The 12,487-nt window shown below is 44.3% G+C and overlaps 1 protein-coding gene across 1 annotated transcript in view; it reads left to right on the forward strand.

Annotated features, from left to right (window-relative positions):
* Positions 1 to 12,487, forward strand: part of LOC124794083 (acidic phospholipase A2 PA4-like) — a 211,688-nt gene that overhangs the window by 175,792 nt on the left and 23,409 nt on the right. The window contains exon 3 of the mRNA XM_047258071.1: positions 6,289 to 6,521. Coding sequence (XP_047114027.1) covers positions 6,365 to 6,521 — 157 coding nt within the window. The 5' untranslated portion in view covers positions 6,289 to 6,364. The remainder of the gene's footprint in view (positions 1 to 6,288; positions 6,522 to 12,487) is intronic.

Genomic DNA, 12,487 nt, shown 5'->3' on the forward strand with positions numbered 1-12,487 from the left:
TTGTGGGAGAGAGGGCCTCATTTACGTATAAGTACTTGCCCCTGGTGCCCGTGACGGTAGTTACACCTCTGTACTGAACGCTCAAACCATGGAAAACGTCGCCTAGAGTAGCACGCCTTCTTACATGCCGACGGCAGTCGACGTCTGCGTCGAAACCCACGTGAGGCGATGCATTCCATTTGGCAATGGTGCGACGCTCAAGCAAGAGGTTAAGTTGTGCCGCTGTGGTTAAGCAGTCATGGATCAGGGTGGCTCCTTAACACTTCAGACGTCGGAGTCCATTTTACGACGTGTCGTCGCCTTCGTCAGGGCGTTATGCGACTGTACACACCACTCTGTACGTCTCTCTGACTCCGTAGCTCGCGAACACATATCAAACTTTGGTGCACCTCATGATGACATCCACCGAACTCAGCATTTGGCTTGAATGAAGTAATAATGCTGGTTTCTCGATGACAGTACTCATCATCCTTCATGTACATGCTATCAGCCAGATTGAAGTTAACGTTGACTAACGCGAACGGAATAGTTCTTGGAAGACCGTGAGCGATGATGTTTTCATTGGCTTCAGCAGTCTGATCGACAAATCCTAACTCATTGCCAACACTATCCTTTTCGTCTCTGTACAACCTGACATCACTCGTCATAATCTATTTCGGTAGCAAATTTCGACGTTATTTTTTTAATGTGAGGTTAACCTCAGTTACAGTACAGTCAGTCAAAACAACTTCTAATATTTCTAGATTAATCTGCCGTGTACTGGGACCATACTCGTAACCACCTGCATGAAGAATCCACGCTGTATGTAATTTATCTGAAACTGAGAAGGAAATGCTTGACAACGATCGTGCCTTACACAAATAATACTCTTCCGTCACATTTGACTCAAATAAAGAAAGAGTTGTACGGCGTTGTTGTCTAGAAGACACCGAGGGCTAGGTTCGGCCGCATGACCGGGAAAATTTTTCTTCCTCCACGCACAACGCCTCCATTCCTTCCGGTGTGTGAGAGTTGTGTCGTAAGTTTATCTGTTGACTGTTGTTGACTTTAATGGATGTGTGTACAGTTCGTTGAAATGATGATGATGAGAAAAGGGAGAGTTTGAAATCTGGTGCCGGCACATAGCCTTCTCCTCTTGAACAGCACCGATGGGACCGCCGAGCTTAACGTCGTCATCCGAGAGGCGTAACACCATCAACAGTGTCACATGCATTCACTCCACGATAAACTGTGAAGTTAATTAGTTCGTTATTTAATTTCACATTCCAGGGATTATTTGTGTAATCGATATTAATTATGTAGAACGAGTCATTTGACATTCTTATGATACATTTATACATAGTACAAAAGTGTATGTATAGTATGTATGTATCTATGTTCTACATCTAACCCTAAACCACTGGACCGATTTCAACCAAACTTGGTACACATATCTCTTACTCTTTGGAAAGAATCACTATGGGGGAAGAACAGCCTACCTCCCAGAGAGATGGTCCGTAGCACGTGGTCTAGTGGCTAGCGTTGCTGCCTCTGGATCACGGAGTCCCAGGTTCGATTCCCGGCCGGGTTGGGGATTTTCTTTGCCCGGGGATTGGGTGTTTGTGTTGTCCTCATCATTTCATCATCATCATCATCATTATTATCATTCGTGAAAGTGGCTAGATTGGACTGTGTAAAAATTGGACTGTGTAAAAAAAATGGGACATTGTTCGGACGCTGATGAGCGTGCAATGAAGCACCCTACAAAGCAAACGTCATCCCTGAGGGATGGCACTGAGAAAGAAGCATAACTCCCGATGCACAAATATGCAGACTACTTTCATCCAGTATTTGAGAATAAGAGCACTTACTGACTTGCAACAAACCTTACACATATTTTAAACCATTCCGAGACTTTTTCTCGCGGACACCCCCCACAAAATAATAAAAGACAAAAAAGTTTATAGTTAACTTCATTTTCGCTGTTAATGCAGTAAAACTGCCGCATCAGGCATGACCTTTTAATTTATTACTTCTTTACTAATAACTGTGTGTACAACACAGTTTGCAGACAGTATTCTAATATACCTCTGAATGTACTTGCAAGAATATGTAATTGTACGACACACAATTCAGGAGATATAACGTCATAAACACTGAGATGCGTGAAACACTGCCGCATCATGCATGACCTTTCAATTTTTCGCTTCTTTACTACTAATTCTATTCGCATCACATTTCATAGACAGTATCCAGTATATCTACAAAATTATATCCTTGTCGGACACATAGTTCAGGAGCCGTCATTAAGCACTGAGCTGCGTGAAAGCGAGATTGCAGGGCGACGAAATTCGCTATAGATACAGGTGAAATATGTGTGAAATATGTTAAATATACGTGAAATATATGTGCGTACGTGGGCAAAGCCACGGATAACACGCTCCTCCAAAACCCCCGGATCGATTTCAACCAAACTTGGTACATGTATTACTTACTATCTGGAAAGAAATACAGTGGGTCTAAGAACCAGCAACTTCATATTGAGGCTGATGGTCAGAACGGGAACAAATGGACACAGAAAGGTAAGATGAAGCGATAGAAGGAGAAAGGTGGAAGGCGGAGATGGGCAGCGAGAGAAGGAAGGAAGAGAGCAGGGAAGGAGGAGATGGACTAATAGAAGACTGAAATAAAAACATACACGGACAACGCCGAGCACTCAGCCAGTTCATATATAAATATGGCCCTATTCTGACCATTTACAAGCTTTTTGTATATAGATGTAAATTAGTAATTCCTACCCACCATTTTTTACATATTACATAAATATAAATTCTTCTGTTGAATAGAAGGAGCTGCCAAGGATTAACTTTCTCAGGTTGTTTCCAGATTTAAGTTTGCCCTCTGTCAGACATTTTATATCATTCGCCACATGAATAAGAATTTGCGTGGCAGCGTTGTTGATCCCTATATGGGCTTCTTTTGAACTGTAGTGAGTTATTTACAACAAACGTCATGATGGGATACATGCACCATGAAGCAGTAGTCGAAATACCTAACTCCTTAAACATAAGTCTGCAAGATGACTAGGGGTAATCACTAAACGTTATTCGTACAGCATGTTTTTAAGGAATGAAAAGTTTTTTCTTGAAAATGAATTACATCAAAAACATGACTGAATGAAAATACGCCAAATGTGTTGATTTACTGATTTATCTCTCTCGAAGATTTGCAATGATTCAAATACAAACGTGGCTCAACTGAGTTGTTTTAGGAGTTCAATACAGTGGTTTCTTTTTTTCACTTTAAATTGTCATTTATAAGGACACGAAAAATTTGTTAAGTTACCACTCTAAGGGCGACGATGACCTTGCTGTTTAGCGCCCTCCGCCATAAATCATCATCATCGTCGTTATTATTTCCCTGCTATGTGTTTTCATTTCTCATTGGTGTTGCACCCCTAGATGTGCAGAACTAAGTGTACTGTCCTTTTGGAATTTAAAGCCATACCATTTGCAGAAAACTAATCAATAATACAGGATGGTTATATTTAAACTTTCGCTACTCGAGTCAGTACAGACGGAAAACTGTTTGCCTATTGTACCCAACTTGATAAGAATGATGCTCAGACTGCCCTGCAGGGTTTGCGTTGTTAGCAGTGTGAGGCATGGCTTGCCATTAGGCGGCGGTAATGGTGCGGTGACGCAGGGTTGAAACACAAGCAGTGTGCATTATTGCATTGTAGTTGCGGACAATGGATACAGGTCTCGACAAAAAAGGCCTCAGTCGTAAACCTGTTTTGTCAAATTAACAACAGTAGTGCTGCTGTTCTTCGCGACTTCCAACGCATGAAAGGAATACAGAGACGTCTTCTTTCTGCACCGGGTTGAACAACCCGGAAGGTCGAATTAACTGGCGATTTTGGAACTGCTCCTGGGAGAGGCCGACGGCCAATTGCGCCACAGATAGTAGAAGTTACTGTTTCCATGGCTGAGAATGCTGGACGCAAAGTGTTATCTTCAAGCAGTGCACGAACTGTGTCACGACAGCTGAACATTCCATGGTCCATCGTTGTTTCGGGCAGCAGTAGAACCATCTGTAGTGAGGATCCAGGCTATCTCGGATGCAGATGGTTGTCACACTGAGCAACGTTTGTAACCTGGAACGTAAATATGGTATGCAATTAACAAATGTTGCCCTCTCTCGTCAAAATTATTTTTTTTCGTTATTTCTCTTGCGCATGTCCTTACAAATGCTTCCACGATCATTGTCATTCGTTTTTCATGCGGAGGGTGCGGGGGGGGGGGGGGGGGGCGGCTCTCATGTAGCGAAAGTTTAGTTACAACGACCCTGTACTTTAAAGAACATTATTCACCATGTCTCCCGTTGTTGTATGTATGTTTCGATTGATTACAGTTCTAGTGTCATCTGCAAAAAGAACTAATTCCACTTCTTGTATTACGAGGATTATTCAATAATTAAAGAGACAAATTGGTCTGGGGAAAAAACTGTTAGTAGGGAAAGTTTGGTACTTTTATGGTTTTAAGTTGGCATCACTGGGATGAGCCCTGATCAGCTGATGTATCAACATTGTTTTGTTTATAGCCGCTTGAAATATCCACATTAGTTGGACGACGTTCTGTTATTCGTTTTTTGCTTGCTGAAGGCAAGAAACCAGTGAATATTTACTGCAGAATGTCTAACGTTTATGGTGAATGCTGCATGATTCGTGCAAATTTTTAGAAGTGGGTAGAGCAGGTCAAAAATGGTCGCGACTCAGTGACTGACGAACACCGTTCTGGCCGACCAGTTGCAGTTTCAACCCCCTCACTTGAGAGTCGAATTGATGAAATTATTCGTGCCGACCGCCATGTGAGTGTGGAAATGATAGTTGATAAGGTTCAAGTTAGTACTGGTACAGTTCATAACATTATCTGTAACAAGCTGAAGTACCACAAAACATGTGCAAGATGGGTCCCGAAGGAGTTGACGTGGCTACATAAGGAAACAAGGTTGAGAATGTGCACAGAGCTAAAGGAACGTTACAAAAGAGAAGGTGAGCACTTCCTCAACAAAATTTTAACCTGTGATGAAACTTGGGTTCACTATTATGAGCCAGAATCAAAAAGACAAACTATAGAGTGGAAGCACACCAACTCACCTGTCAAGAAAAAAATTCAAAACCCAAGCATCAGCAGGAAAAGTCATGATGACGGTGTTTTGGGATGCTGAAGGTCCAGTTTTTTGTGGTTGTCTCGAAGAACAGCGTACAATGAACTGCCAATACTACTCGGATATGCTTTTAAACAAGGTGAAGCCAGCCATGAGAGAGAGAGATCGTGGATATCAGAGGAGAGGTGTGATTCTCCAGCAAGACAACGCACGTCCTCATATTGCTCAACTAACCCGTGAAACCATCGACAACATGGACTGGGAAGTACTGCCTCATCCCCCTTACAGTCCTGATCTGGCATCTAGTGATATCCATTTGTCCGGTGCACTTCAGGAGGCTTTACGTGGAATGAGTTTCCAGGACAACGGGGACGTGAAAAGGTTTGTGGGAAATTGGTTCAAACATCAAGATGAAGAGTTCTTTGCAGCCGGAATAAAAAAGCTTGTAACTCGTTGGAACAAGTGCATAAATGTTCTAGGGGATTATGTTGTAAAGTAGAAAAAATATTGTTTTGTAAAAATAAACGCTTTTTTCTCCAGACCAATTTGTGTCTCTAATTATTGAATGACCCTCGTAGATGGACGGTCTTTTATATATATGAGAAACAACAGAGAACAGAAGACTGAGTGATCTGGATTTTAACCCAGTACATCGGTACTAAAAGCTGATGATCCGTAACTTTACAATTTTACACCATCACATCTCATCTCCTTGCTGGCCAAATACTAGCTCTGAAAATTTCTTCCACCACCAAGATTCGTGAGGGCGTGCGCTAGTGACACCAGCTACGAGAGTGTGTCACGTGACTCCATGTACTATGTACACACATTAGAAGTATGTTTTAACGTTATTCATACTAAGACTGACCCCAGTTGCCTTATGAACTCATCACACAAGTTTTTAGATTAATTGTTAATGTGGTATGTATGGCAATCAAAGATCTGTATTAATCATCCACTTTGAATGTAATCTATGTGAAGCTGAGACAGAAAGGTTCGTTACCAGTCATCGTTTAGGTAAATAACGCTCTTTCGACATATATGACTGATTGCTGTCATTATAATACAACTTGTGAAACTCAATCACACAGTTTTTTTTTATGCAAGAATGGTGCTAAGGTTTCCTTTCACTGTTTACAGCAGGCCAATTGATGCAAAGGGAGCGCTAGCGTCGCTTTCTGAACTGGCTGTTCCCGAAGAAGTGAGATTCTGGGAGATGAAACAGTTGATGAACGAATGTGAGACGTTGCCGCCACCGCCACAAGCAGCGTTAAACGGATCTCTGAAAGCTCTATCGCTGTCACAGGAGTCCGAGGCGACAGGGCGAAGCATCTCCAAGGCTACTCACACACTCCTCAGCGGCGTCGTACCAGGTAACGAACAGCGACGATGGGATTAGAGAGTGTAGGTATCATCCTCTCAACTCACACTGCGATCATCGCAGGTGTGACCTAGTAATAGGCTCAACGGATGGAAAACGAAATTTGAGTGCTGAAACCAAAATGTGTTAGATTATGGCATAGTCATGGCTCTATTTTTAAACTCTAATATTTATTAGATCATTGCCATGAACCATCTTCAATTGTTTAACAGTAACGCCTGGATAAAATTGTTCTCTAGACTTTTTCTTTTCTTGCATTGCCATTTTCAGCATGTTGCTACTGCATATTTTTAATGCCATACATACGCCTTCCATTTTGTCAATGTCTTGATCTTTTCCTGTTTTTAGAATGCAGCAGAGAACTTCTTGGGTCCATTTATCATCCATTCGCCTGGCTAAATGTCCCCCATCTTCATTTCATTTTCATTGTGGTCATAATGACGACTTCCACTCTCCTTCGTTCCTTGATTCATTTGGATTTTCCTGTCTCTCCTATTTGTTCCCAACATGCTGCTTCCCATTGCTCATGGAACAGCCTCAGTTTTTGGACTGCCCAGTCTGCCGGAGTGGCCGAGCCGTTCTAGGCGCTTCAGTCTGGAACCGCGCGACCGCTACGGTCGCAGGTTCGAATCCTGCCTCGGGCATGGATGTGTGTGATGCCCTTAGGTTAGTTAGGTTTAAGTAGTTCTAAGTTCTGGGGGACTGATGACCTCAGATGTTAAGTCCCATAGTGCTCAGAGCCATTTTTTGAACTGTCCTTGTCTCACAGGCAGGAGTCAAAACTACTAATAAAAACGGACTGTAAATTTCCAGTTCTTCACGAATCAGTAACTTAGTTTTGAAAATTCTATTTTGATTATCAAAATCACTCCAGGCTTTTTCTCGTGTATTTATTAATTTTTTAATTTAATTTATTGGCCTTTAGCTTACACTATACTGGCAGATTATACTCACACAAAATGTACAACTATCGACAGAAAATTAGCGTTAGAATATCTGTTTGCATACTCGCACAGCTTGTAGACGGAAATCAATGTAAAATCAAATTTAATAGAAAACTTTTGTACAGGCAATTGTCAGCGATATGTTGGTCTTACATGCGTATGACTATGGCAACAGAGAATCTCTACATCGCGTGAAAAAGTCTATGATTCTGTGTTGTAAACAAACGCATATGGCAATCTTTACAAGTTTTTGTATAAGGGTCGTAGTGCTTCCCTGTAGGCCGGGTACCCAAAGAAAAGGTAAAGTGCGCCCTCTTTTTCTGCACAAGAGCAGAAAGGTGTCTATGATGTGCAGCCTGTGAAGATATTTACGGAAACATCCGTAGTTAAATTTGAGTCTGGTTATTAGGCAGGCGAGGTGTCGAGACACAGAATTTGTATGAGATTTTGTGGAATAGGGGACAGACTATTCAGATGTTGTGTACGTCTTGCCCTTATGTCATGTTGTTTCCTCCCATTCCAGATGACAGTCTTCTATCGTGCGTCTGTGTAGGATACATGGGTAATCTGTACTTGGGATTGCAGTGCAGGTAGTATGCCATGGCCACAGCAGTTTCTTTGCCTAAGCAGTCGACAGCCAGGTGCGGTTCGAGAACATTTTCCCAAACAAACGACTTGGCACCTCCTCCTCTTCGCCCCCTTTCCCTCGTACACTTTCACCCCTGGCAGTTTTCGCTATTTTTGATAAGCACTGTATACAAATTTTGCACTTGGGCGCCCCAAGCAGCCGCTGCTAATTTTGACACGTCCTGTATAGAAATCTTACAGTTGTTATGCCTCTGGTGCCCTTCTTAGCTTGACGCCCTAGGCGACGGCTTCTCTCGCTTGGGCCTAGAACCGACCCATCCAACAGCTCCACTGCCATAGATCCCACAGTGTGTTTCCACCCGAGCGAAACTAATGTAATGGCCTTTTTTATGCGTCGATTCCAATACTTCAGTAAACCTGAATTTAATGAGGTTTCCGAGAGGTGCTAAAATTTTTAAATACTGTTAGAGCAGATAATCAGATGCTTTCATCCATGAGAAGAAACGAAGTGCTTCCAGTATAGCAACAACTTCCGTAGCCATGATACTCGACCTTGCTGGTAATTTGAATAGCCCAGGCTTCCGCAAATACGGAATGCAATACGCACTTCCGACAGGGTCACTGATTTCGGAGCCGACAACAAGGATATTTACTGCCTCCGGATACTGTATTAAAAACTGTTCCCAAGTTTTACTGTTGTTCTGAGCCTCATTCAGTCAGTTATTAAGTTCATCTCAGACAAATTCAATGGGAATAGGATGATAGAACTATTGACTTTACATGCTCTAATGATCTTCCCTGAAATCTTCGCCGGCCGTGGTGGTCGAGCGGTTCTAGGCGCTTCAGTCCGGAACCACGCAGCTGCTACGGTCGCAGGTTCGAATCCTGCCTCGGGCATGGATGTGTGTGATGTCCTAGGGTTAGTTAGGTTCAAGTAGTTCTAAGTCTAGGGGACTGATGACCTCAGATGTTAAGTCCCATAGTGCTCAGAGCCATTTGAACCATTTGAAATCTCCTGAGTATCTACACGCCTGGAAATTGAAATAAGAACACCGTGAATTCATTGTCCCAGGAAGGGGAAACTTTATTGACACATTCCTGGGATCAGATACATCACATGATCACACTGACAGAACCACAGGCACATAGACACAGGCAACAGAGCATGCACAATGTCGGCACTAGTACAGTGTATATCCACCTTTCGCAGCAATGCAGGCTGCTATTCTCCCATGGAGACGATCGTAGAGATGCTGGATGTAGTCCTGTGGACCAGCGTTCGTGCTGGACGTGCAGACGGCGTGAGACGACGCTTCATCCAGTCCCAAACATGCTCAATGGGGGACAGATCCGGAGATCTTGCTGGCCAGGGTAGTTGACTTACACCTTCTAGAGCACGTTGGGTGGCACGGGATACATGCGGACGTGCATTGTCCTGTTGGAACAGCAAGTTCCCTTGCCGGTCTAGGAATGGTAGAACGATGGGTTCGATGACGGTTTGGATGTACTGTGCACTATTCAGTGTCCCCTCGACGATCACCAGTGGTGTACAGCCAGTGTAGGAGATCGCTCCCCACACCATGATGCCGGGTGTTGGCCCTGTGTGCCTCGGTCGTATGCAGTCCTGATTGTGGCGCTCACCTGCACGGCGCCAAACACGCATACGACCATCATTGGCACCAAGGCAGAAGCGACTCTCATCGCTGAAGACGACATGTCTCCATTCGTCCCTCCATTCACGCCTGTCGCGACACCACTGGAGGCGGGCTGCACGATGTTGGGGCGTGAGCGGAAGACGGCCTAACGGTGTGCGGGACCGTAGCCCAGCTTCATGGAGACGGTTGCGAATGGTCCTCGCCGATACCCCAGGAGCAACAGTGTCCCTAATTTGCTGGGAAGTGGCGGTGCGGTCCCCTACGGCACTGCGTAGGATCCTACGGTCTTGGCGTGCATCCGTGCGTCGCTGCGGTCCGGTCCCAGGTCGACGGGGACGTGCACCTTCCGCCGACCACTGGCGACAACATCGATGTACTGTGGAGACCTCACGCCCCACGTGTTGAGCAATTCGGCGGTACGTCCACCCGGCCTCCTGCATGCCCACTATACGCCCTCGCTCAAAGTCCGTCAACTGCACATACGGTTCACGTCCACGCTGTCGCGGCATGCTACCAGTGTTAAAGACTGCGATGGAGCTCCGTATGCCACAGCAAACTGGCTGACATTGACGGCGGCGGTGCACAAATGCTGCGCAGCTAGCGCCATTCGACGGCCAACACCGCGGTTCCTGGTGTGTCCGCTGTGCCGTGCGTGTGATCATTGCTTGTACAGCCCTCTCGCAGTGTCCGGAGCAAGTATGGTGGGTCTGACACACCGGTGTCAATGTGTTCTTTTTTCCATTTCCAGGAGTGTAAATACACTTATGCTACTGCAGGAAGAGTTCTAATGATCGGGAAGTGTCAAGTTAAGTACTGTACGGTTTGGTTTGAAGCGACAGATTTCAGATTGTTGGATGCATATTGATTCCTTTTAGGAAGCAATTTGGCGCAGAGATACCGGCGGCGAAGATGGATAATAGGGATATGTGCTTCAACCAAGAGTGCACTGGTAGGCGGGGAGCATATTTCTGCCAAACAAGCACTTTACATTGGAATTTATTAATTCTGTTAAGGCAGCTGCCAGTTGCAGATACATAATAATCACTCACATAATCAATATCTGGACTACCTACGTACAGTAATCTGTTAGTGCCGTGCCGGCCTTCAGGTCTCGCCGCCACGTATTCTGTGTGCGCCTTTCGTATCAGCTTATGGCCGATGAAGAATCCGAGGTATTTGACACTTTCTTCGAAGTTAAGAGGTACGGACCCAGTGCTATTACCACTGGCAGATTAGTTCTGTGCCTCGAAAACAATGTTGCATTTGATTCAGCTGTGGATGTAACCAGCCTGTTTCTTGTGAGCCAGTGTTGGAGCGCGGACATTGCGGTTGGCATTGGTGACTTGCAGTCTTCATGGGATGTACTTTCCACGTAAACGTATACATCGTCTGCATATTGCGAACCTTTTACCTTCACCAGGAGTATCTTATCAAGGGCAATAGTGTAGATATTAAACGGACGAGGGACCAAAACAGATCCCGTCCTTCATGTACGACCTGTAGCAACCAATCAGAGAGAAAAGACAAAAAATGTTCTGTGTGTGGGCTAGCCATTGTTAGATTATTTTTGTAGCTAGCGATGGGAGCACTACATCAACGTAGGTGCTGCTTAGGTCCAGAAACAAATTGGTAGATACGCGTTTGGGATAAAAAAAGAGCTGTACGTTACAAACCAGATGCATGAGAAGACTTTCAATAGCTTTCTGGTTGCGAAATCCGCCTGATTACTAGGGAATAGGTCATGGTATTCAAACCACCATTTTAACTGGAATTTTAGCATTCTTTCCAACACTTGATAGGCACATTGTAGTAATGATATGGGTTGGTACGACGCCACCGAGTCAGGGTTCTTCCCTGGTTTGAGCACAGATATGTCCTGCCTACCTTTAGGGGCTCCATGTTGTAATGTTCAGAGCACATTTTATTGTAAAAACGGAGTAGGTATTGTTCTTCATATGGCAGAACTGACAGCACATTGTAATGGATATTATCTAGGTCAGGAGTAGTATTTTTACTAGAGGAGAAATCTCTCTGCAGCTCGACTGCTGAGAATGGCTGTAGAGGAGGTAATGGCAGTGGCACGTAAAGTACCCTCCGCCACACACCGTTGGGAGGCTTGCGGAGTATAAATGTAGATGTAGATGTAGACTGTCTTTGGGATTTGGATTCTCTGTGCTAGGTGGCTGTTTCACGAAGGGAGATGATTTCTTATGTAACATTTGTTCCATAACGCAACTCGTAGGCAGTGAATTGTAAAGACAAAGTATCGAGGGTTTCTAGAAGCTCTTCATCTTCTAGCACACACTTGACCTTGTACTCAACTTAGATAGAGCATTTCAAAGGTTTTTCCAACCTGTCCTTTTCTTATTTTTCAAAAACCTCTTGGTTTCCGCTTGTATTTTTGCAGGCTGATGTGGTTTTGTTGGGTATTATAGCTCTTACATTTCCTAAATGCTTCCTCACGTTCGCTCACTTTGAGTATCCCACAACACAGGACTGACTGTTTACAATCCAAAGCGGCTTCTACTGAGGAACAGCCTCTACAATGGCTTCAGTAATGCACAGTGTTAGTTTGAAATGGCTGGAAATTAGATCTTCAGATGTCTCTAATTGTGGGAGACTCCCCCAACACGAGCAGTGCATGGCCAAAGTGTTGTAACAGGGATGTCATACCAATACCTGATAGGAGCTTGTCAGATGGCTTGTAGTTAGCCAGTCCAGTATCCAGGGTGTTACAAAAAGGTACGGCCAAACTTTCAGGAAACATTCCT

Source organism: Schistocerca piceifrons, chromosome 1 (genome assembly GCF_021461385.2).
Source record: "Schistocerca piceifrons isolate TAMUIC-IGC-003096 chromosome 1, iqSchPice1.1, whole genome shotgun sequence".
Lineage (NCBI taxonomy): Eukaryota > Metazoa > Arthropoda > Insecta > Orthoptera > Acrididae > Schistocerca > Schistocerca piceifrons.